At 39.1% G+C, this 27,345-nt stretch overlaps 1 protein-coding gene across 1 annotated transcript in view; it reads right to left on the reverse strand.

Moving 5' to 3' along the window:
- The window catches only part of MYBL1 (MYB proto-oncogene like 1), a 1,413,299-nt gene extending 1,386,672 nt beyond the window's left edge, over positions 1–26,627 (reverse strand). Inside the window, exon 1 of the mRNA XM_044067371.1 lies at positions 26,181–26,627. Within this exon, the coding sequence (XP_043923306.1) occupies positions 26,181–26,200 (20 nt within the window). The 5' untranslated portion in view covers positions 26,201–26,627. The remainder of the gene's footprint in view (positions 1–26,180) is intronic.
- Between the last annotated feature and the right edge of the window lie 718 nt (positions 26,628–27,345).

A 27,345-nucleotide genomic window follows, 5' to 3' on the forward strand; every position in this document is an offset into this window, starting at 1 on the left:
GGGTATTCCTAAAAATGTGAATTTAGTGTGGGGAATTCAGAATTTACAGACACTGATCAAGATGTAATTTTGATCCAGATCTAGTTCAGGCATTGTATTTCACAGGCACATGTTTATTTAACTGAAAGCTTTGAAACATCTAACTATATGTTCATTTTATTGAAGCATAATTTGATAACGATGCAGGGTAATTATTTAAAATAAAACATTAACATTTCCTATTGATTTTTAAAAATACAGACTTCAATCATACCATCTATTCAGTCCTTTCACAAGTAATTGGGAAGGACAGAAATTGCTTCATAAGGGTAGCAAGTGAGTGGAATAAAATGGAAATGAACTTTAGAAGCATGGTACAAATAAGAGACAGACAAAAGAAAAGTAATGGGAACTGCACAAAGGTTAAAGTATTGCAGAAGAAGGGAAATCTCACAAAATAAGCAGCAACTACAGAGTGCTAGAAGAGAAATAAGGGAATATTTGGACAATATGAATGAGTTTAGAAAGGTTGCTGCTAAGCAATTATATTTTTTGATGGCTTAAAATTATTTTTACTCTCAAGTTAACGACTTGGGCAGCAGAAAGTAGAAAGAGTTGCAGAAAAACGTAGGCTGCCCATGTCAAGAAAAAAACATTGCCACCACCAAAATGAAAATAAAATGACCAGAGAGCCTACAGAGGCATTACAAATATTCGAAATTTTATCAACATTTATATAAATCAAAGGATTGTGGAACCAAGAAACTGCAAAAAATTAAAGTATTTATGGAACACTTAGTTATGTCAAGGTCAGGGGAAAATTAGGTTCAACAATTAAATTAATAGGCAAGGTAGGAAGAGATTAATTAAAAGCAGAAATGTATAATCAATCTTCACGGAAGTTTCAAGGAACAGAAGGCATACTTCTAGAAATGAAAAAGTCAGGAGGAAAGACAGTTACAAAAATATGGAAATCTTTGTTCAATAATATTTTAAAAACACAGAAGTAGCATCATATTGGAAGAAAGCAGTGGTGGTTGTATTACCCATATAGACCCATTTCCATTTTAAATCATGACTATAGTGTGTTCATGTCTACATGACTTAAGCTAGGTAGAGCTGTGATTTTACAAGTATGACAATGGTAGCATTTGTGATCCTGACAAGATAGCAGGGTTAATAATGAGGCTATAAGAAGGGTTGAATGAAAGAATTAACATGACAGGATCACTCCCCGACAAGCTCTTTTGAACAGAGGAATTAGGCAAAGATGTCCTCTCTCCCCTCCCATTTCCCCTCTATCACTTCATATTTAGAACTATTAGCAAGGAAAAGAAGGAATTCAAAAATATAAGGTTACTGTTAGATATATATATTTAGACATTTATAACAACGCATATACATTTCTCTTCATTAGAACATATATGTAGTAAAATATAACTGTGCATGTACACTTCTGTTTGCTTGAATATATGTAGAAAAATACAGTCAGATGCATGTACATTTCTGTTTGTTAGCATGTATACGTTAAAGGGCTAAAACTGCTCTTAGCTGTGAAGCAAAAAAAAAAAAATTTTAAAAGGTATCCAACTGTATGTTCTGTGCTTGGTACAAGCTTCAAGGGGAATTACAGATAAAAAAGGTGCAGGGAGGATCAGAAGACAGAAGCAATTTCCCAACTGGAAAGACTCCATAAGATTGTCACATAATTCACATTGAAACAGAATATAATGAACAGACTGCATGACATCAGACAAACACCAAAGTATTTGACTTTGAAAATTCCCCAACAGATTGCTTTCATAAAAATGTATATAAAAGGACACTGAAAGTGTATGATGTCAGATCTGATTTTTTTGTTAGATCTGGCACATGTAGGAACACGTTTGTTCTGAGGTGGTATTCATACGTGCGTTGAGAAGTTAAACCTGGTACATTAAAAACTGTGACATTATCATATGTGTCGTCTGTTACATAGACAAGTTATTTTATTAGTAATTGTGAAAAAGTTGAAAAGGTTAATCATCTGCAAGGTTCAGTGCATTAATCAGACTTTGGTTTCAGCAAGCAGCCGCATTCAGCAAGCATCATCTATCATCATTAGATAAACTTTTCAGTGGTGAGCCTAGCCTGTATTCAAACACAGGGGGAGTGGTAGTGGTGCATTGTATAAGGTCACTTCAGTAAAGGCGCAGTAACTAACATTTATGTATGTGATGATGCACTTCAGTTTCCACAGTTTGCAGCAGCACAGTTCTCAGACTGCAGTGCAGGAAAGAAGCAGTGCCATAAATTCTCCAGGTCGGTGAATTCCCAGGTTTTGACTCTGCAACTGCCAGCTTTGTTTCACCAGCTTTTCAGGTAACTACAGAAGTTTTCAAACCATCTACAGTGATCAGACCTGCCCATCTGTGTCCTCGTGGAACTGGTAAGAGATCTTTCTGTATTTACATGCAGTATGGATGCAGTTAGACAGGCTATTAAAAGGTGTACACAGAGTTTTACTCAATGTGTCAGAATGACCAGATAACATTTTGGACAGACTAAGACAGACTACAGAGTTTTTATAAACAGCAAATTAGCAAAGTGTAACATAGTAAATGTTTATTGTATGAATCATATGAAACAGCTTTCTGTGTACAATGCCATAAAAATACAGTACAGACCACTGTTACAAAAGTTGAATTGCAAATAAACATCTTCTGATGATAAAACAGCAGAAAAGGGTAATACACTTGCATTATTTCCAGATGTTTAAATAGTTATGTCCTGTCACCACATGTGAAATGTTAATTTCAGAGTTACAACAGCAGTCAAATCAGTTATTGACAATCTCCTGTACATCTTGTTACACCATTTAGACAAAAGAGGAATGAAGCCACTGCACAGCACAAAACAGATAAGGACAGGGACGAGGTTCATGATGAACTGACAGAAGAATTTAATAAACTTCTAAAAGACAGACAAAATGAGTTCAGAAAGTTTAGACAACATCTACAAAACACTTTTTCAGAAGTGCATAAAAGCTTTAGAGAGATAGCAGAACAGGTTACTGAGAACTATCAGACAGCCCGTGCAGAATTACAAGACAAGACAAATCTGGTTAGTTAACAGTTAAACGAAATTCCAGACTTTACACAGCAATTACCTACACTAACAGAAAATAATTTACAGCACACTACTCTACATTTGGAAAATGGTTAGCATACACAGAAGAATCTAATGTATGGACAAATGCTTTCCAAATGTTTTAAAACTTTTGTCCAGTTAAATCATAAATTAAACAGTAAATTAGGGCTTATAACTGTCATTCTTTTGACATACAGTCAGGGACAGCCTCTCATAGCAAAGCTGTTAGATAATTTCAAAATCACCATTTCAAATAACAGAACAGTTCTTGTGCACAGAAATCAAATAAGAGCAGTTAAAAGCAGTGAAGCCAAAGTCACAAGAGTGACATGCATGTATTTTCTTTTCAGAAAATGAAAATAAAGCTGCCTAAAGTGCACCTGTTTTGGAATATAGAAGAGCAAAAGGCAGACAACAGCAGGTGTAAATTATTTAAATATCTCTAGTTTCAAACGTGTGTTAGTTAAGCCAATATCTCTTGCGTTTTTTTACAACATTTTGTAATTGTATAATAGCACCAGAAATAGCAGAAACTCCAGCAAAACAAGTATACAAAAAAATAAGTTATGTCTTACCATAACGTTCCATCTGTTTTGCAGATCATTATTCATTCATTACTGTTAGGACTTCAGTTCCATCCTTGGAACCGACACGGCCGTTACCAACCGCTCGCCAGCCAAAAACTCTCAGCTAAGACCTACGCACAATGCCCCTCTCATAGTCTCTTCGGATCGAGTTTGCCCGCCATTATAGTATAGAAGTAATAAAAGAGACAGTAGGAGGCTCTGTCTAAGCAAATCTTAAAGTCCACCAGGAGTCCAGGCAGGTGGAAGGAGGGCAGGAAGTAATGAATGAATAAAGATCTACAACACAGATGGAACATTATGGTAGGATATATCTTCTTTATCTGATGTTGTAAATCTTTATTAATTTCTTACTGTTAGGACAGAGTCCCCAGCTACTTTGAGTCCTGGGTGGCCCTTAAGAAGGACATTCCTGATCACCATAGAACCAAAAGATACTCGTCCTCTGGAGGCCAAATCCAATTTGTAATTAGTGATAAAAGGTATGAGGTCTTGCCCAAGTGGCTGCTGTGTAGATGTCATCCATAGAGGCTCTGGAATGAAAACGCACTGAAGTAGCCATCGATCTAGTAGAGTGAGCCTTTATTCTGGAAGGTAAAGGCACTTTGTTCTGATGGTAGATGAAAGTAATGGCGTTTCTGAGCCAAGACGATAAAGTCATTTTGGAGACAGGCCTACCCAATCTGGGTCCTGCAAAGGCCACAAACAATTGATCCGAATTTCTGAAAGATTTAGTTTTGTCCAAATAGAAACGAAGTTGCTTATGAACATTGAGGGTATGCAAAAGATATTCCCCTCTATTTGAATGATGAGGGAAGAAAACTGGTAGATCAACAGATTGATTAATGGAAAACCCAGAAATTAATTTGGGCAAAAAAGAGGGGTCAGTACATAGGGACACTCTTTCCCTATGAAAAATCAAGTAATGTCTCTTGACACTAAAGGCCTGCAACTCAGATACTCTTTTTGCCAAGGTAAGGGCTACTAGAAGTAGAGTTTTCCAAGATAAAAATTTCATAGGCTGGAAAGGAGGATTTGTTAATTACTGAAGCACCAATGTCAAGTCCCAAGGCTATATAAGAGGCTTGAAAGGAGGTTTAACATGTAATACTCCTTTCATGAAGGTTTTGCATAGTTGGTGTGACATAATAGAAGTACTGTCAATTCCATTGTGAAAATTTGCAATAGCTGCTAAATACACAATAATTGTCAATGCTGAAGCTCCTGTGTGTAATAGGGTAGTCGGGTATTGTAGGATCTTCTGAAAAGGCATGGAAAAGGGGTCTACGTTATGATCTTTGGCCCATCTAGAGAAGCTAGCCCACTTATATAAATTTTCCTGGTGGAAGGTTTGTTTGAAGCCAGAAGAAGCTCACGAACAAGAGATGAAATATCAGGTAGCCTGGCAATTGGAAGTGGAAAAACCAAGCTGTGAGCTTGAGGCTGTGGAGATTGGGGTGAATCAGTCCCTGAGGATGAGACAGCAGACGTTGGGATTGATCCTGCTCAGATTGTCCGCACTAAGATTGGAACTCCCGAGAATGTGCATTGCTACGAGAAAGCGGTTGGAAGCCATCACCCAGTGCCAAATTCTCATGGCCTCCCAACACAGGGGGTAAGACCTGGTTCCGCCTTGCTTGTTGATGTACCAGACAACTGAAATGTTGTCCGATTGAATTGCAATGGTCCCGGAAGGAAGGGATGTGTGGAACTCTTGCAACGCTAAGAGAACTGCCCTCAATTCCAAGGACATTTATATGCAAACTGGCTTCCATGGGGACCAAGTGCCTTGGACTGTCTTTCCCTGGAAATGCTCCCCCATCCTAACAGGGAAGCGTTCGTGTCACCATGGCCCAGGGCAGGGGAAGGCAGAACTGTCGACACCAAAGATGTGTTTCTGGCTTCATCCACCAAAGCCTATCTTTCTTGTAAAGGTTTGTAAGGCATATCATGTGGTCGAGTGGGTGGGTTTAGATCGACCATTGTGATGAAAGGAGTCACTGTAATATTCTCATGTGCAACCTCGCCCGTGGCACTAAGGTAATGGTTGCTGACAGATTCCAATAGCTGTAGTACAAGGCATGCTGGTACAAATGTCTGTGGAAGGAGGACTTGAATCTGGCTTCTTATTTTTTTGAGAGTCTGCGAGGAGGAAGGGAAGCTTGACAGGACGTTGTGTCGAAGATCATGCCAATGAATTCCAGTGTGCTTGTTGGAGACATTTGTGATTTGTTCATGTTGATCATGATACCTAAGCGAAGAGCAAGGCCTTGAGTGTAAGAGAGACTGAGAATGAGAAGATTCCTGGTCATGGAGGTAAGGAGCCAATCATCCAAGTATGGAAACACCTGGATTCCTTGTAGTCGGACATGAGCTACTACGACAGCCATACATTTGAACACTCTGGAAGCTGTCGAGAGACCAAAGGACAGTACCCTGAACTGATAGTGATTGGCTCCCAGCCGGAAGCGGAGAAATCTCCAGGAGCGTTTGTCCATCTTTATGTGGTAATACACTTCCTGGAGGTCTATAGAGCACATCCAGTCATCCTTCCCCAGAAAGGGGAGGATGGACTGTACCATAACCATCCGGAATTTGAGGTTTTATGAATTTGTTTAGTAAGCTGAGATCTAGGATTGGTCTCCATTCCCCTGTCTTTTTTTGGCACTAAAAAGAACCCCGAGTAAAAACTGTATCCTCTCTGGTCTGGTGGGACTAGCTGGATGACTCTTTCTTAGCAGCTTTTCAATTTCTAAGGCTGCCGCCTCCCTCTGACTGGGTAGGACACTGAGAAGGCGTTTTGTGGGTCTGGGAGTAAGATTGAATGGGATAGGATAGCCTGTCTCTGGATATTATTCTCTGTACCCACGCATCCATTGTTATGAGTTGCCAGGCCTGTAGGTGCAGGGAAAAGCAACCCCCCGACTCCTTCCAGAGGAAAGCAATTGGAAAAGCAACCCCTGACTCCTTCCAGAGGAAAGCAATTGGGCTGTTGTTCAGGAGTGCTGGCAGGGTCTGCCGGAGAAGGAATCTCTAGCGCCCTAGTTACGCAGACCCCCTCTGCCCCAAAAGGGGCATCTTCCGGATGAGTTGCCCCCTCTGCCCCGGGGAAATTGCTCATCTCGAGCGTCACAAAAAGTTCCTTGGGACTGCTTGAACCTCAATTTTCCTCCCCTCTGGTTCCTGGAAGAGGATCTCTGGGAGGCCCACAGTAGACAATGTATTTCCGTTCTTCTTACTCCGTGATGGTGTGTCTCTTACTTTGGGACCAAAAAGGGAAGATTCATCAACAGGCGCATTGACAAAAGAAGATTTAAAGGGGTCCGCAAAATCACAGAAATATATCAAGCATACCGTCTCATGACGATGCTTGATGCTGCTGCTCAAGCTGCCCCCTCGTTGGTGTGAGATCATGCGCATCAAGGAGTTTGAGATGGATTCCAGGGTATCCAGCTGAGAGGCAACAGTATCATGCACCTCGTCAGGCAGTACCCCCACCCAAAGAGGCAGACATTTCAGAAATTAGGTCTCTTTGGAGGAGAGTAAAGTGTGCCAGATAGTTTAGCAATCGAATAGCAAAGGTCGCTGAAGCATAGGCCCGCTTCCCCAGTCTGTCCATAGCCCGAGACTCCCTGTTCGGGGGATGAACAGTGGAACTATCTTCTGCCAGTTCCCTCTTAATGGCTGCGCCACGACCATGGAATCAACTACCAGCTGCTTCGATCAATTGGGCTGGACTTCAGAGGTGGATAAAATTTTATCTGGCCTTAGAGGGACAGGTTCTATGTTGTCCGAGACCTTCCAGGCACACTGCACAATAAGTTTAACAAGCTCGTTCACATGTGGGGTCACCCAGGAAGTAGATGGCCGAGCACAGAAGGCCTGAAGAACACAGATTCCTCCAAAGAAGGGTTGGAGAACTTCCAGTCTCCCCTCTGCTTGAGGATCTCAGGAATGTCTCCAAATGAGACATCTTCTGGGGGAGACTGTGGGGACCCTTCTCCCTCATCGTAATCAGTGTCTTCGGTGATGGATTCCTCAGGGGAATCTAGGAGCCCACCTCCAGGTGAGGAGCTCCGAGAGTACCGGTAGCTGCCGGGGAGCAGTGGCAGTAGACGGCACCACCGAAAAAATAGGCGCCGAACTAGGAGCCACGGTGCCAACAATCCAATCACTGCTTCAAGGGTGCGCCAGGAGTAATCAGTGCCTGGGAAGCCTCCGCAATCAGAGCAGAGACAGAATGCACCTGGATGGCCATCGGTACCAATGTCTCCAGGACCTGGGAGGAGGCCAGAGGAGGATATACAGGTGAATATGCCAAGAAAGCTTCCGTTCCAAGAGGGAAAGAAGATCTAGAAGGGATGGGTAATCCACTAGCTGCCAAAAGCTGGTCCACAACCCTCACTACATCTTGTTCTGAAAGACTCCTGGTGGATCTGAAGGAAGCTGCCGAAGGAAATTCAGGTCTCTCCAGAAATGCATTAAACTGGTGTCCCAAAAAGTGGTCATAAGTGGGAGAATATCTGGTTCTGGGAAGGTGTTCGACCATCAGAACCAACGGGGTCAGTGGAGCCGTACGAGACAAACATCAGAACTGTGGCCGGGGATGGTGCCAATACAGGCACAGTAGTCGGAGCCTGTAACAAAACCAAGGTCGCCACCGAGGAGGATGGTGCCAAAGCTGGTACAGTGGTTGGAGTCAGAATTAAGGGTGGCACAGAGGGAGAAGACATGGAGCCTGGTGCCAAAGTAATCTGCGCCGAAGGCACAGGAGAAGCCCAGTGTCAACTCGGTTCCGGGGAGGACGGGGATGTCGGAACCAAGTGACTCCGTTTCTCTTTATGTTTCTTATGCTTAGGAGGTGGTGAGACCTCCATCCCAGAAAGAGCCTTTGAGAAGGGATTTTTCATCATACCCTTCAGAAATCAGCTTGTTTTTACTTTCAGCCAATGTACGATTGCTAAAGCTGGAACAAATATTGCAAGATACATTGATGTGATCAACGCCCAAACAATAAAAACACACCGGGCGTGACCGTCTGAGTTGGGCATCTTAAGCCTGCACTTATCACACTGTTTAAATCCCAATTTTACTTTATCAGACATCATGGAAACTACACTATAATCCTAAACTACAATTCAACCAACCAAAACAACAGCAAGGTTAAAGAAGAAGAGGGTTTTTTTTTTAAACAGATAGAAAAAGGAGTACCACCAACAATGGTACTAAGAAATACCACAAAGTGGTATGAAAGGGCCTACCAAAGGTAGGTAGAGGGTAGGCTTTAAAAAGAAAGCATATAAATTTACAGACAAAAGGATGATAATTAGGGAAAAGACTGACGAGAAGAGGTAATGATATAAATAAATCACAAAAGCGCTACACTTAGCTTGAGAGAGAAGGCTTGGCACGTCTGACGGGGAACACGGCAAACGTGATCTGAAAAGACTATGAGAGGGGCATTGTGAATAGGTCTTAGCTGAGAGTTTTTGGTTCGCGCGAGCTTGGTAATGGACATGTCGGTTCTGAGGATGGAACCAAAATCCTACCAGTAAGGAATGAATAAAGATTTACAACATCAGATGAAATATTACTAATATAAAAGTTGTACTGGGGCACAATACTACAAACAGAACCCAAGGTAACTTCTCTTGTCCTGAGGGATAAACATGTCATATTGAAAATCTTTCCTTAGCACAGAGGGTCACGGTTTGGAAAACAGCCAAAGGGCAAGCATACATTCAGTTTTCACAGAGTGAAGCAAATATATCTTTACAAAACTATATTGTAATAAAATGCTGCATACTACAGGGGACAGGGCACTCTTTCAATTTTACACTGATTGTGTAAACAGTACTGCAGAAGGGTCTGAGATAAAACTACAGAAGAAAAATATATTAGCCTGCATCAATAATTCAGTCATTATTAAAAGACAACCTTGCCTTTTTATAGTTATCAAGTGATTAGGGTACGATCAACATGTACGGTAGTGAGACAAAAATACCAGAAAACAGTAATACATTTTAATGTCTCAGTAAATGTTTAATTAGCAGGTTTCATTTAAATAATAATATCACTAGGTTTGCAAACTGGACTAAGTGTACATTACAACCCATGTATGTACAAATGCAAAGCAAATTCTGTGCAAGCAAAACTAATAGTAAACAATAAATGTATGCTTTACAGTAAATGGTTTAATATGTAAAAACACATTCTCCAGGGTATAAACCATGTTTTTACACAACATTTTGTAAATCTGTGTAAATAAACAATTTTGCCATCAAGTTTTAAAATGTTCACAGAGATTGCTCCTCAATGTGTTTGTATTGTATGAGTTTTTCTAAGCAAACACCCTTTGTGAGATGTTTTTGTAATATTATTCATTTAGTGTGGCATAACAAAAGCTTACATGTTTACTCCAGGAAGTAAAATGTCTGTGCCTTTTAAATAAAATTCTCAGGTAGTTTGTTTCTAAATTATTTGTATAAGGTAATTAACAAAAGTAAACAGTTAATTCAACAGTTAAAAATAAGTTAAATCAAGTTAGCAGAAAAGACTAAAAGCAAACACAGCACATAATTAGTAAAATAATTTACAAGATGGTCTTCAAAAGAAAAAAGTTGTTAGACTACATTATACATCCAATTCTGGTAGTAATGGCTGTTACAATATAGAACTGTGTGTTAACTTGCTGTATCAAAAGAAAACTAAATGGTTTTGTTTCCTAATGCGTTTTCTGTAAATCATGACAAAATTATAATCTGACCAAAAAATATATATCAATGTAAATTGTTTTGTGCGTTTTAAAACAAAAGGGAGAACTGTTAGATAATATATTTATACATCTATAATAGTGCATATACACTTCTGTTTGCTAGCACATATACATTAAAGGGTTAAAACTGCTCTTAGCGGAGAAGCAAGAAAAAAAATAAAAGGCATCCAACTGTATGTTCTGTGCTTGGTACAAGCTTCAGGGGGAATTGCTGATAAAAAAAAGGTGCAGTGAGGATCGGAAGACAGAAGCAATTTCCAACAGGAAAGACTCCCTTAAGATGGTTACATAATTCACCTTGAAACAAAATACAATGAACAGACTGTATGACATCAGACAAATACCAAAGTACTGACTTTGAAAGTTCCCAACAAACTGCAAATTCCAAAGACTGCTTTCATAAAAAATGTATATAAAGGACATAGTGTATGATGTTAGATATGATTTTTTTGTTAGATCTGGTACATGTAGGAACACATTTGTTCTGAAGTATCATTCATATGGGCATTGAGAAGTTACACTTGGTACATTAAAAACTGTAAACTGTGACATTGTCTAAAAACTGTAAACTGTGACATCGTCATACATGTCGTCTGTTACACAGACAATGTATTTTATTAGTAACTGAGCAAAAGTTAATATATAGTGCTGAAAAGGTTAACAGTCTGCAAAGTTCAGTGCATTAATACTGGTTTCAGCAAGCAGAAGCTGTAAGCAGGCACCATCTTCAGTCATCATTAAATAACTTTTCAGTTACAAGAAATGTTAGCCTTTATTTGTAGATGATAATATTTTGCACTTGAAAATCTAGAAAAGGACATTTCAGCATTGTAGAATGTTAGACAGTTTCAAGGACTTATCTTCATTTAATTTATACCCCCCCCCCAAAAAAAAAAAGCTACAGTGGTGTGGTATACAATGCACTACACATTAACTAGATTAGCAATACCCATACTTATGGGGACAGGACAGGATGAAATTTAGGTGTATAGATTAAAAATGATTCTCTTAGGGCAGCTAAGAAGTGGGAAGAGACTAAAACATATAACAACAATTTAGAAACTAGAAGCTCTTATTTATAAATATTAATATATAAAAGTGAAATGTTTTTAGTCGCTCATCTTACATCCAGATCAGTCACATTTTAGCAACTGGAGGATAAGTTGTGGATGCTAATTAATAAAGAATTGAAAGAGTTTAATTTGAAAGGGGAAGATGGTAATAGTTAGGATAAATTGATTCTCCCTGTAAAGTAAGGTAGTTTCAGGATACCCAATTTGAAGGGGTACTGATATGCAGTGAAGGTTCACAGACATAAGTCAAGCAGAAGATTATAAATGAAAGTGGAAAAGGAAGATGATGAAACAGCAGGGGAGTTGGAGAAAAAAATAGACTAGAATTTTGGGTGCAAGTCTTTGGGGAGAATAGTAACAATCACAGCGAACATTACATTCGTAAAATAGCAAAATGTATTCTAATAGCCAAACTAATGAAGAAATAAAAAAGGAGATTTTACTGAAACAGGTATAGAAATTTTATTTATTTGACATTTGTTTGCCGGAAAGTCCGACTGGCCATAGAACCCATTTTCAAGCTCCAATAACAGGACATTTAATACATGTACAGTAACACATGATTTGTAATACAACTGTAATGACAGAAGAAACAACAGTGCAATATTTAAGTTATACAAATGAAGTGGCAGTAAAAAATGTTAAAAAACAAATAAAAATGTATATGTATAATAATATATTAATAACATATATACAATAGGAGAGAGAGGGTTGGTATTTACTGAAGAAGGTTAGCAAAGGAACTAATGTATTGGAAGTAAATAATGCTAAGTAAATAACTCTGGAGCAAATAACTCAGGAGAGAAAGATAATGTAAGAAGAGGCTAAGCAAGAGTGTGGACTGCAGGTTCGATATTGGTAGTCATCCCGGATAGAGAAGGCAGAGTACAAACAGAAAGGGATAGGGGAGTGCCAAGTGAAAGACCAGTTTTGGTAGAGTTCTGAATTTAACCTAAAACAGGTCTATCGGTCACCATATATCCACTGGACTTCTTCCGATACACCTGGGGCTGGCACAGTGCTATTGAGCTAGGGAGTCTAGCTGACTACATCCACATGGAGGGGGTCTTCTATGACCTATCCCATTACCACCCCACATTTCCAATGGGATGTCAGAAAGTATGCAATGAGGGTGTGCAGCATTTTGCCCTGCCTCTGCAGCAGCTCAGCTATGTCCGCACCCTGTCCCACCTTAGAATACACCTCTCAGTGCGATGTCCCCAGCCACCACCAGGGATCATCATAGGGGATGCCTATAGGATCACCCCTCCTCACCCAGGACAGCAACACCCATCCCTTCCTTGTGCTGTATTAGTCACCCAAGCCGGTAATCAACCTGGGTCACCTTGTGCCACAGTCAAGCTTTTATCACTTTAAGTCACCGGTGTGGCTGGGAGCATGTTTTCTGGGAATGTAGTGAGCTGCTAGATCCCTGCAAGAGTACTTTGACAGAAATGTTGGGGGAAACAAACAGAAATGACTAGGGAAATTATTCTTTTGAGTTCAGCTATAGAATCTGAATTGCCTAGGCATAATAACTTCTTAAAAAGTTTAATATCACTGGCCAAACAATCAATTACAACAAAATCAAAATCTAAGCCAGCTGTAACAGCAATACTGAATATTGTAAAGGAGATAAAGAACTGTAGGTGGTATCTTTACAAATGGAAGGAGCATATTTCATCGAAATAAATGGAATATGTTAGAAAAGATTTATTTTATTAACATTTGTTTACCGGAAAGTCCAACTGGGACAGAGTCCATTTTCAGCAGAAGCCCGGGGAGAAACGTCCCAGACGCATGTCTTTGGAATGTGGGAAGAAACCAGAGCACTCGGAGGAAACCCATGTGAACACAGGGAGGACATGCAGACTCTGCATAAAAGGCACCTCAGCCATGAAACGATCTGGAGAACCTGTTGCTGTGAGGGAACAACGTTAACCACTGTACCACTGCGCCACCCAGAATGCATAATAATGCTCAAGAGAAGGAAGTGATGTTTTAAGAGAAAGCAAGAATTGAGCAATTTATGTAATGCTGCAATGAATGAAAATTGTTAAAAACAAAACATATGTATATCGCACAACAGTATAATGGAAACTGTTATTAAGATCCGTTTTCATTTCCATAAATATTAACTTAAAATATGATGCTTTAATAAGAATAGGATTAAGCAGAGTAGGTTGCATACAAAAGCATTTGTTAAGCTTTCACTTACAGTGCTGTGTAATTAAGCAGGTCACCATTTTGGTCAGCCACAGGGCTCTTTTTTCTACTTGGGTGTTTTCCTTCTTCCCCTGTAACTTAAGTAAACTGACTCTTACATTAAAAGCTATAATACTTACCTTATAGCTTTAGGACACCTTAGGAAACCTTGTAAACTGCAATAGCCCCCTAGAATCTCTACTTTTCTCTTTTCCTAGTTGAACTCTACATTTACCTACAAAACAGAGTCTACAGGACTGCACTTGGTCAGCATAACAAAATCAGTTTTTCTCAGCATTTAAGCAGAGTAGGTTGCACACAAAAAGCATTTGTTAAGCTTTCACTTACAGTGTTGTGTAATTAAGCAGGTCACCATTTTGGTCAGCCATAGGGCTCTTTTTTCTACTTGAGTGTTTGCCTCCTTCCCCTGTAGCTCAAGTAACTGACTTACATTAGAGCTACAATACATACCTTATAGCTTTAGGACACCTTGTAAACTACAATATCCCCGCTACGCTCGGGCTCTCTTCGCTCCCCTCCCTGCCCCCAATTCCCTCCCGCCCCCAGTACCTCTAAATTTATAGTACTATAGCCACTCCCCCACTTTTTAGACCCTATCTGCTTTAATCTGGGATAATTCCACCCACCCTCATTCTTCTACCTACATTTTAATAGCACCTTTTAGCTTTCATCTGGCATTCTCCCATCCCCCTTCCAGTACCTTTACCTCACCACTCTATCTTCTGGTGTTGCATCACCAGGTAAAACAGTTCCTTAACTCACTAACTGAATCACAGATAGTGATATACTCCTCTTTACTACCCCTCTTGTTCGCACCATACCTCCTTACCTTGTATTAAACAAGTTTCTTGTGGGATTTCAGGTCCCGAAAGGCCATACTATCACCACAGCTGTAAATCCTCCCACCTTCAACCATACATACAGTACTAGGTCCTTTCCAACATCTTGTTCAGTCTAACATCATCTCAACCCCAGGCACATTAGCTCTAGATCCAAACACTACCACAAACTAGTAAACAAAGTTCATCACCAAGTATAGACTTAACCTAATACTTGGTGGTGATATTCACCCCAACCCTGGCCCACCCACTTCAGATACACATACCCCCTCTACTTGCAATCTAAGCTACAAACCTACAATTAATAGACCAACTAACTCTCTCCTAGCCTGTCATCTCAATATTAGAAGCATTAACAACAAAGTACATGAATTGCATGCACTTCTGGATGTCCACTCCCCTGAGATTCTCTGTTCATCTGAAACCTGGTTAAAACCTAACACTACAGACAATGAAGTGTTACCACCTGGGTACAACATACACAGGCTGGATTGTGCTTCGAGGAAAGGGGGTGTGGTAGCTGTACTCTATAAATTTGAATTGAATGTCACCATAGATGTAATACAACCACCTCAGATTAATAACTCATAGATTCTTGCCACCAAATTGCAACTTAATAAAAATAAATGCATTAATATCATCTGTATGTACATTCCCCCCAGGTAACAATATATCTACACTTGAAGATATCCTGCACTGGCTATCATGTCACTACCCCCAAGAAACCCTACTACTTGGAGACTTTAACATAGACTGGGGCACTTGTTCCTCAGAATCCCCAACCACCCATATTAACCTGCATGCATTTACACAAATCATATCCACCCCTACCAGGACAGGTAAACCCAACCAAAAAGAAAACATACTTGACTGGGTACTCAAATAGTCACCCCCAACTGTACACCTCTGGTACCCTCCCTGATGTCCTAAGCGATCACCTTCTCACATATGTAATTAAGCAAAAAGCCATTAATTCCCAACAACCCTTACTCAGAAAGGTTAGAAACAATAAAAACTTTGACCCTGCCAAATTCCAACAAGAACTAAACTCATGTAATTGGTCTATTCTAAAACACCTCCCCTTAGAGGAAGCAGTAGCATACTTTAATAACAAATTCCCTGAGAGCCTTGATTTGCATGCACCTGTTCGTTCAAAGAGAACAAAGGCAAAAACTGTGCCATCTAAACTCAAAATTACCCTTAGAAACAAAGCATGGGCTTTATGGCGTTCTTCTAAAGACCCCCTAGATCACATTAAATACAGGCAATCCAGGAACGAAACTAAAAAATCCATTTTACAAGACAAAAAACAATACTACCATAATTTACAGACAGTAAATCAAAATAACCCTCAGAAGTTTTGGGCAGGTTTAAATAATCTACTACATCCTGGACAAACTTCAACCCCCAATCCCTGCTGTTACTATTGATAAGACCCCTGAAGATGTTTCTGACAGTTTTAAATGATTCTTTACGGAGACAATTCAAGCCCTAGCTAGCCAACTACCTCCTAGCTCCCCTGGTCCTGAAAGTAGCACCACTAGAAACCTACTCGCATTCAGCTTCCAACCAATCGCCATTTCACTTGTCCGTACTTTGATCAAAAAATTAAAACCCACTACACTTTCTGCTGATCAACTCCCTGCAGACTACCTACAAAAATCAGCTGATACTATTCACTTACCTCGTCTCAATACTAATCAATCGAACCATAGTAGAAGCTAAAATTCCCACCATCTGGAAAATATCCTATGTAATCCCACTTCACAAAGGAGGCAGCTCTACTGAATTCTCCAATTACAGGCCAATAGCTATACTCTCTCCACTTGCAAAGATTATGGAAAAATGTATTCATAGACAACTCATGCACCACCTAATCCACAATCACCTTATGGCAAACACTCAGCATGGCTTCCGTCCTCATCACAGCACTACTTCAGCCCTCCTAGCCTTTATCAACACCATAAACCATAATCGCAACAATAATTGTATATCCTCAGCCCTCTTCTTGGATCTTTCCAAGGCATTCGATATGATTGATCACCAACTTTTAATCCACACCCTGCAAACAAACATTCTGTCTAGATACTAGAGCCCTTCAATTGTTTCAATCCTACCTGAATGGTCAACAGCAGGCTGTCCTCTGGCAGAACAAACTCTCCCTTCTACCAAACACCCTTGGAGTATCACAAGGCTCTATACTAGGGCCCTTGCTGTTCTCCAGCTTCATTAATGACCTTTATACTGTAATCCCAAAAGTCATCTGTATCCAATATGCTGATGACTCTACTCTGATTTGCTCGGCAACATCTCCAATAGAGTTATGGTCAGCTACCCAGACCACCTTTAATACAATAAAAAAATGGCTTTCTGCACGTCGTCTGATCCTAAATCCCAAAAAACTAAAATGCTGTTATTTTCACCAACACGTAGGTCTACCGCTTTCACCTTTACCATAAATTCAAATGATGGCACAATAATCTCCCCTGATCCCTCTACAGAACTATTAGGTGTCATCATAGATAATAATCTAAAATTCGACCTACATATTAACCAAACTATCAAAACCATCAATAAAAAGCTAGGGTCACTTTACAGAATAAAAGCCTTCCTAACCATTCCAGCTAAAATTGCCATAGCTCGCTCTCACCTTCTTTCAACCCTTCTGTATGCACCCCCTCTACTCTCAAATTTAAACAAGACTGTCCTTAACAAACTCTCGATTTGCTACAACCACATTGCCAGGTTTGCCACTGGGCTGCCTTTTAGGACACATCATTGCATCAATCTAAATCAGCTTGGGTGGCTTGAACTACCCAGCCTAATCCAGTATAACTAACCGATTATGGCCTATAAAATCCTCTATAATCTGGACAATACTCCTGCACTTAAAAATATTATCACCCCCTATAACAATCCTAGACCGCTTTGATCCTCTAACAAAACTACTAGTTCAGACTAGCAAAATTAATAACACAGCCGGTGACTCTCTCTTTGCAAACTCTGTAAGTAGATCCTGGAACTCTATTCCAGCTGATATGACCTTACTTTCCACCTTAGGTCAATTTAAAACTAGACTCAAACAACATTTGTCACTTAACTGGCTATGTCAATGTATCAAGCCTGGCTAACTCTCTCTAGAATGTGTAAAAATCTGTTAACCAGCTTACTGTGTAATTTAATTTAATCCTGACTTACACTCGGGATTAACTCTAACCTGTGGAACTTGTTTAAACTTGCTTACTTATGTAATCTCTGTAAATACTCTGTTTGTAATATGTAATGCTGGTATTATGTAATGCTGCATCTGCTTACCCTTGGAGCTTTTCTCCCCGGGCCTCCTCTGAAAATGGACATGCATCCAGTCTGACTTTCCCGGTCAACAAATGTAAAATAAAATAAATAAAAATAGGATGGGTTTGGCATAATGGTTATAGTTTTTACCTTACAGACACAAGATATGGGGTTTCATTCTGATCCTGGGTTTAATTGGCCCTTCAAAGCACCACATTTCCAACAAGATGCCCAAGCCACTAATTGATTGTATTATTCAAAAGTGAAACTAACTGGAAAAAAATGTTTTTCACAAGCAAATGGTACTATAGAACTATTTAAGGTAGGTGGGTTTGGTATAATGGTTAAGGTGTTCACCTCATAGACACAAGGTACAGACACTGATTCCGATCCCAGGTTATTGACTAGGCTTAAAGTGTCCCCTCAGGGCAGCTACCTAGTATTCACCTATGAAACTATGATGGTCTGGTTTTCAACTACACCCCAAAGGCTTATGAGTAGGTCAACTGGCAAGGCACAAAACAGCCCCAGGCATATGTACAGCATGGGTTTTCTAGACAGTTTTCTTGGCATAGAGAGAGAGAACTCTGTGACCTAGGTAACCAGGGTTCAATTAGTGGCTGGAGAATCTTGCTGGAAATGTGGTGCAGATGATGCAATTGTCTTTCCTTGGAAAGAAAGGAGCAGTCCAGGGTCACAATACTATTATTTATCCCAGAGGAGGGGCAATACACAAGGGGTGGTCCGGGGGTATTTGCCCACCAAGCCATATTAAGTGGTAGCCCATATTAAGTGGTAGCCTTCATGTAAGTTACGAGGTGCACACCTGCATAGGCAGGCATAATATTCCCTGCAGTAATGTGGGTCACATGATAGGGCTTACAACATATGCTCTCGTTGCCAGGATGCCAGCAAGCACACAAACCATCCCCAGATCTGCCTGGATAACAGCCCTTCAGAAAGTCTGTCACACCGATGCTGGAGATGTCCACTACAGTGCAACAAATAGGCTCAAGCAGTAGTAAGGAAGACTTGATTGTCAACCAGCATGAAGACATAGTATACAAAAATAATGTCAATTTCTAACTTCTACATTCTTGAAATCATATGTCAGAAAGTTAGCTTTTCTACAAAATACAATAAAACATACAATTAAAATTGTAGTTGAAATCAAACCACACTTTATTCTTTGTCTGGATATTTTATTCTTGAATTGTTGCAACAAAAAACATAAATGACAGATGTATTTAGAAAAACTATAATAGTAGGTCCATCCTTTGTAAAAGTAGGACTACATCCAACAGACATTAGGAACCACTCAACAAGTAAAACATTCATAGGCTGCCAAGTACCCTCCCCATCCCATGATGCACAGTTGCGCCAAGGTTTTCCAGATCTTCAATGTGAAATGCACGCAATAATTAGAATAGAAGAAAGGAGACTACAGCCAAACTGAAATGGATGCCAATATTTGACAGAGTTCTTTGGGACAGGTAGATGGAAATATCACTGGAATTTAAGACATTGTAGACTTTCAGTGTCAGACATGGCTGCCAATGAACAGTGCCCAGACTGCAGCCAGTGAAAGCAAGCAGTTAGGAGAGGGTCAGGTGTGACATCATGAAGTTCCTAGTAAATGCCAGAAACCAGAGAATTAAATATTTATTTAAATTAGGGACTCTATAGAGACAATTAATGTAAACAGCTAGAAGATGGTTATCTTGAGTATAAAAAGATCTTGCCTTCATGCAACTTCTGGCAAGCTGCTACCACAGAGCTACAAATTGGTGAAAACCATGGATGTTCCAGTGAGACCATATGGAAGTATCCAGACCTGGTAATGTCTGACTGTTACCCAGCACCTACAAGTACTTCCTTAACTCCTTAAGTTTTCTGGATGTGGAGGTAGATATTCTTTAAATATGTATATATTTAATAAATGTTATGCAGGTAAGTGTGTGCATGAATGGGTGTGCCTCCTTTGAAGGTTGGGCATCGGGCTGGCAACTCGGAACCCTAAAAATCAACTGCCAATCATTAGCAGACCGGTGATCCACTGTGGTGACCCCTAACCGGGATAAGCCGAAAGACATACAGTCACTATTCTATGCTTCCTCCCTATTTCCCCTAAGGTTTTCTCAGTTGTGTCTGCACACTCCCATGTATCTCAACATTTCTGAGCCATTTTTTTTTTTTCTGTCTCAATTTTTTTTGGCTTGCTTCCAATTCAGATATAATGTAATAGTCACATTTGGGTTATATACTAGTTATTATCAATATTACCATTCTGTAGTTGTATGCCATTTTTCACTCTGTAAGCTATTTTGTATATATTTGATAAATCAAGTCATTTTGGCTTGCTGAGCAACTTGTATCCACGTCTCACAATGTTTTATTGTGTACTGCTTTCTGGCCAAGGTAGTGGTTGAAAAGGGTTTTGTTTCGGCCCACCTCATCCAGTTAAACAAAAAGAAACAGGATTTTTAAGTCCTAAACCAAAAAACACTTTTTCACAAAACACCAAAAAGCAATCTAGCACTAAATGAGGCAATGAATATCCACAGAGGCTTGGCAATGAATATCCACAGAGGCTTGGCAGTGCATTCTGAGATGGGGTGCTTACCAACCTGGGAACATTTTACATGCTGAGCAGTCATAACAATGCTATCCACAGTCTTGCTGTTAAGAAGAGTGACTTCTTCTTATTAGATCATATGTGGGTACCCCTAAAGAAAACAGAAGCTAACATCTTGATTTATCACAGCACAATCATTTGAACCAGAACAATTCTGTAACATAAAAGCATATTCTTAAAACCAGCCACTGTATTGGAGTAGAGAGATAAAGTCCTGACCAAGGCCTATAAAATGTCTGATAACTGCATGTCTCACAAGAAATTCAGAGACATAAAATTATATTATTGCAATAAGCTGTATTGGTCCAGAAAGCAATTGACAGCATTGCAATTACACAGAATGCATATCTAAGATGGCAGACTAAGACTAACATGTACACAAAACAATATGTCCACACTAGGTAGTGCCTTCTGCAATATTCTTTCCAATCATAATTCATATTTTAAAGCTTACAGCAGCAAAGTGCTAATATCTAGTGATGGCTTAGATTATTACATTTCAAAACGTTCTCAGACTTTAACCTGGTTTCACAATGATCTCACGTTTTCACATAAACAATACTGCACTCATTACAGAACTTGGAAAAAACAAAGCAAGGACAAAATACAATGGCAGACTGGGTTTCTAACTGCTTCTCCAAGGAAAGCAATAATTCATAACAATTCTAGGTCTATAACAAAATCAAGCTATGATGTCTTATCAAAAATTGCAATGAGCAGCTGTAGCATAAATGGATTTTACAAAACACAAATATTTTCTGGTTTTACTTGCACAGAAATTATTCTCACAGAATGCAAGTATATTTTTTGGCTTAACTTCATTAGAAATAATGTGTGAAATAATTCCACTGGAGAAAATCCATTCTGACACTTATTTTTAATATTCTATATATGTTAACACAGTCCAGTCGACAAGGATTCAATTAGCAGCTCGGGCAACTGACAGTGTAGCAAGGAAGGGATGGGAGTGTCCATCCCTGGGTAAGCAATTACATGGGTGTTCCTGGTTACTATCCCTGGCAGAGGTGGGGAAGTTCCATGAGTGGGCATAGCTCTGGACAGGTATGGTTGCAGGCATGACTGAGGTGCAATGAAGGCAGGGTGATATGCCACACCCCCACTGCACACCTGAACCTTAAGCATATTACGGAACTGTAATGGGAAGGGGGAACACTAGGTAGGGCATAAAAAAAAAAAAAAAAAGGGAATGCTAACCCCAGACACCCTTAGGTTCCATGACAGGCCCCAGTAAAAAAAAAAGTCCAGAAGATTTTGGAGTGACTGGTAGACCCAACGTGGATGTGGGGCATTGGGCAGCAGTGGAGTAAGAATGATGTAGGAGACCCCCCCCCCAAAAAAAAATGATATCCTTAAAACTAAACTAGATGACACTAGAATCAGACTGTATATATACTTTTTTACTTTGGTAGTTATTCAACATAACGATTTTCATTGGTTGCACACATATACATACACACACACAAATATATAATGAAAAATAAATACAAATCATTTTCTAATTTCAGTCGCAGTCCTTAGTGGAAGTAAGATTTCCTCAATCCTTTCACAGCTACGGTTTGAAAATATGAAACCACATAATGCAACAACATACAAACACATCTGCACAAAATATGGTGTATGCTTATTAAACGGGTTTCTCCTTCATGTCTAAAAAGGCTTATTAACAAATGTCTGATGCCCAACAATTGTCTTTTACAGACTTTACTAGTACCATACCATTAGCCTGGATGTCAAGATTCTAACTTATTTACTTATTATTTTATCTTATTATTTTTAACTTCACTTGAGAAACAGAGCATCGCATAAAAAAATTAAGTTTTCTGCAAAGAAAATACATCTATGATACTAGCCATGGTAGTGGTTGAAAAAGGTCTTGTGCCAGCCCACCCCATACAGTTAAACAAAAAGAAAAGAAACATATTACAAAAACATGTTTTTTTCACAGAACACCAAAAAGCAATCTAGGGCTATTTCTTCTTGCCTAGCACTAAATGAGGCAATGAATAAAGCTTGTTGCCACAGAATCAGAACCACCAAACTAGCCATGCTGCATGCATGCAATATAAATACCTTAAGCTGCATCAAGTTCTGGTACATTAGCTATGAGAAAATAAAATAAATATTTTTATTCTCATGAAATAACACACACACACACACACAAGCACACATACACAAAGTTCAGCAAGAGATACATGACTTTACAGCAGGGCATAGCACGTCCTAAACACCAAAACCTCTGAAAAAAAAAAGCAAAGTAAGACTGATCCCATGGAACCTAGGATTTTTTAATGCAGTTATGCAAAAATATCACATTCTGATACACTGCACATTCTGTTTCGGATACATAAAGCTGTCCAATGGAAAGGCTTATACAGCCTAAATCATAAAGCATTTACAAAGTTTTAAATATTGCAGTTTACAAAAATGTAATTCTAAAGGTTAACCTGAGCTATTCAGAAAGCTGCAAGTTTAAAAAGGTGTCAGAAATGGCTATTACACACATTATGTCCTACTAACATTGTACTGAAACAAAAGTAAAACCACATTTACAGTTAGTTGTAATTACAATCCATTAGAATAAGTCAACATTATACACCTTCAATGCCGAGGTCCACATAAAGGATGTCTGAATGAGCAGTAGCTTTCTGATGAACAGTAAAGTGCAATATAACAAGTAGTAGCATAACAGCTGAAAGGATTACACTGCCCCCCCCCCCCAAAAAAAAAAAAATGGGCTGCATAACAATTTTTATTATACAAAAAAAAAATGTATATGGTTTAACCAAGGTCAAATGCAATCAGTTTTAAATTGTTAAGAGCTAAAAATGTGTGCCCAGTGTAAACAAAGGGTTGAGTCTTCTAGATACCACCCAGTGTCTGTAGGAGACAGCAGGATAAAAAAGAGACAGGACTAAACTTACTCACATGCTGATGAAAAAGCAGATCATAAGTAGCTCCACAAGCAGGGACTAAGGACAGACATCATCGTCACACATGCTCTGCTTTACTGTGACTGTACAGTTAGGCAGGACAATCCTGTTACACAACCATTGTCATATACTACAGTTCCACTTATCTACATATTTAAAAAAAAGTTAAAGCAATATATGTTTCTATAAAAAGTGCTAAACGTTTAAATACTGTTTGCATTGCATACTACACAGATTGCAAGTGTAGTTTAATACATTGTAGTTTTGTTAATTTATGTTTCTGGCAAGGTACATAATCATGGACTGCCGTTATTACATCTGTGAAATAATCCTAATAATTTATTAGCTTTTGAAGAATCTTACTTGCAACTGGCCTGTTACTGTAAATTTGTGTTATTCCTATATCCTACCTTATTTTATTTATTTCCTTATTTGCAATGGGTCTATTATTGTGTAGTTGCGTTATTCCTACATTCTATTTTGCTATGTTGAGTGTGTATGTTTATACAAGTTATTATATTTAGGTGATTTTCTTTGTTTACATTGTGACGTTTCTTGTCTTTGGGGTTCTATTACATTTTCACTTGGTTTGAGTGCAAAGAAGAGGCAGAAGTTCTGTTCTGAAAGTCTGTGATTTTGATTTTGTATACAAGTTATTTGCAAAGTCCATTCCAAGTTAGTGGAACTGCACTCCCAAAAGATTCTCGACTCCTAGTACATTGCTCTGGGGTCTTGGGTCCAGTTAACTTAGAAGCATGTTTGAAATCCCACCACCATTTCAGCCCAGTCTTGTGTTCATAAGTGGACAGGTTAAAGCTTGAAGTTGTATTGCATCTTGCCCAAGATAAAACAGATACTATCCAGTCTTGGTGGGCTTTGCAGCGGATATTCAGTTCAGTAAAATAACTACAGATAAACCATTCCTCTCAGCTGTCCAAAATTTTTACAAAATATCCACATTTTTAACTCAGACTTTTGGTATGTTCCTCATAAAATTTCTAGTTTTCTAGTACATCACACAGGACTGAAATCACCAAATAATGATGGGCATTTGAGTATCAGACTTCATATCCTTCATAAACTGCATGTTACATTATTCTATAAACTTTCTACATTTAATAATTGGATGGAAGATAGGAAATTCACCCCGGGGATCACTTCTATGGCTCTGCTCGACAGGGGCACATGAAAATAATTTTCTTGGGTGGCGAAAGCCAGGATACTTTTTTGGCTAGGCATATATAGATCCTAGGGCCAATAGCCTAGTGCCTACCGACCTATTCAACAGCAGTATTTAAAATGTGTCTCTGATTTGAGGCCTTTGTCCCCATCCCATTATTTTGGTCTTTTACTAGAATTTTTGAGCTAAGAGATTGAAAGATGTTGGCAACTGGCTAAAACTGTGCGATTTACTACCAGGGATATGTATTAAGTTTTACATTTTTGCATGTTTTTTTCTAACAAGTGAGAAAGACACTTCTTTTGCTCATCAGTTCACTGACACACAAACTCTTAATGCTAAGCTTAGAATGAATGTTCATACCGTGCTATACTGGCACAATGAAGGACAATTTTCAGTGCAGAAATTCAACAAAGGATTCAAAACAGTGAAAAGACACCGACAGAAATATGTACTAACTCTTAAGCGTCAAGGGCTAATGTGAAACCAAAAAAGAGTGGTCAGTGACATTGCAGAAATTATTTTGATTTATCCTTTGTTGACTAGAGTAGTCCCACTAGGCTAGTAGCCTCTTTTCAGGGGACAGCCGAAATGGTATTTATACTACTGGGGGAAATTTAGCCAGTAATCCCAAAGTTTTGTCACACACTCAGAAATGTCAAGTGGGAAAGCAACGTTATCAGGGAAAATAACAAACATACCTGAAAACTATGGTGGCATTATTTTTGCTCAGATTTTTATTTGGAATTTTATATTCAAATTTCAAAAGTGGGTATGTCCACCTGTTCAGAATTAGTTTAGCAAAAACAAGTTACTTATTAAGATTCCAGAACAGTTTTTCGTGTTAAGTATCCTCCATTCTATGTCATAATCTGTAAAAAAAACAAAAATGAAGGCCTATTTACTGCACAATAATGCCTACGGTGTGTGTGTGGGGGGGGGGGGGGGTCTGACAGGCTTGGAAGGACTACAAAAGCCCCATGCGTAAGCAAATTGTACGCGACAAAAACTGTTACAGCTACAGTTAGGATACCAATAACAAATACATCGTACTGCAGCAACGAAAACACCTTATACTGCATAGTTTTTAACATACATTATTTATGAAACACTTCACAATCAGAACCTACTCTGCTTTAAAACAAGCAAATGCAGCAAAGCAAATATTTTCAGTTTGCATAGCTAACTGATATCATTCTTTAATTTTATAACTAGTAATAATGAAATTAATAACATCAAATAAATAGATTACAAAAGAACACAAAACTGTCCCTTTACGGAATGACAGCTTTGCCCAATTAACTGTATGTGCACCCAGATCAAGCTGGCTTAAAGTAACTAAGCCCATCACAGTGATCCCCAAAAATGAATAAACACATCTCAAATTGCTCAAGTCAAACACTAAGGACAGATCAGCATTTTCACATCTCTTAAACTGTATGAGGGCGCCAAGTGGTTCTCTTCTATGCCATCCCAGAGAGCAGTAATAAATAGGGCACAATTTACATTGCTCACCTGCGAGATCTTTTGGCCATGATGGGGCTTACAGATCACAATCCCCTGCTCTTTGACACTCAAAAGTACTACGGACACTTCTAGAATCACACCATCAGTCAATTGTCAACGGTTATATAGAATTCTCCGTTATAAGTTCCCAAACAGCATTAAATTCGGAGCACAGGTTAACATTTCCATTAACTGGACTTCTGCAGTAGTATTCCGAGTCAACGTTATGATTTCTATACACTTATGGAGATGACACGTGAAAATTATATCCCTCTTTCTGATGCGTCATGGAATACATAAACTGGCCAATATTATTCCCACGATTGTAAATACGTATCCCGTACAACATGCCAAGTGCCTAGACTACTGAAATGAGAGTGACAGCTCAATTCGTCCATCCCGCCGAATCTCGCGCCCAGCCTCTTTCTGGAGTAACATTTGAATCTGCACACGCGGTTTTTATTGCCATTGGTCAATTCCTAAGCCTTGCCTCGAAGGAGTGGAAACATTGAGCGAATAGGACCAGGTGGTGAAGCTTGACAGCTGGAGAACGCCTGGAGGTTAAGGGGTGGAGGAGACGGTGTCTGCGGTCTTGCTTTTCTCTCTCCTTTTTTTGTTTTTTTCTTTTTAATGGGGCTGGTTTAAGAGGTGGAGCGGTAACGGTATAAAAGCAAAAATAAAAAAAGATACCGAATTCTGCAGTATTTTTTAAAAACTAAATGTGGTAGTAGTGGATGATTTTGTCTTATTTTTACAAAGCCGTTCTACTTTTTGTGATATTTTTTTTTCTTTATTGTTTGACAGAGCAAAATATAATACACTACGTTACATCCCAGTAGGGAGGCGAAGCAAACAACGTTATTTGTATTTAGTGTCAAATCTAATTCTAATAGTGCGAGCCAATATAATCCATAAATGGTGTGCAGTATTCCATTTGTCTTGCAAGACTATCAATTGGAAAACATTTCATGCTGAGTAGTGGATGATTGTCTTATTTTTACAAAGCCGTCCTGTTTTTGTAATTTTTTTTATTGTTTGACAGAGCAAAATATAATACACCATTGCAACTGTTACATGCCAGTAGGGAGGCGAAGCAAACAACTTTATTTGTATTTTGTGTCAAATCTAAAGTTAATGGTGCGAGCCAATATAATCCAGAAAAGTGCAGTATAAG

The sequence above is a fragment of the Protopterus annectens genome, chromosome 3.part1 (assembly GCF_019279795.1).
Source record: "Protopterus annectens isolate FY-2018-M chromosome 3.part1, PAN1.0, whole genome shotgun sequence".
Classification (NCBI taxonomy): domain Eukaryota; kingdom Metazoa; phylum Chordata; order Ceratodontiformes; family Protopteridae; genus Protopterus; species Protopterus annectens.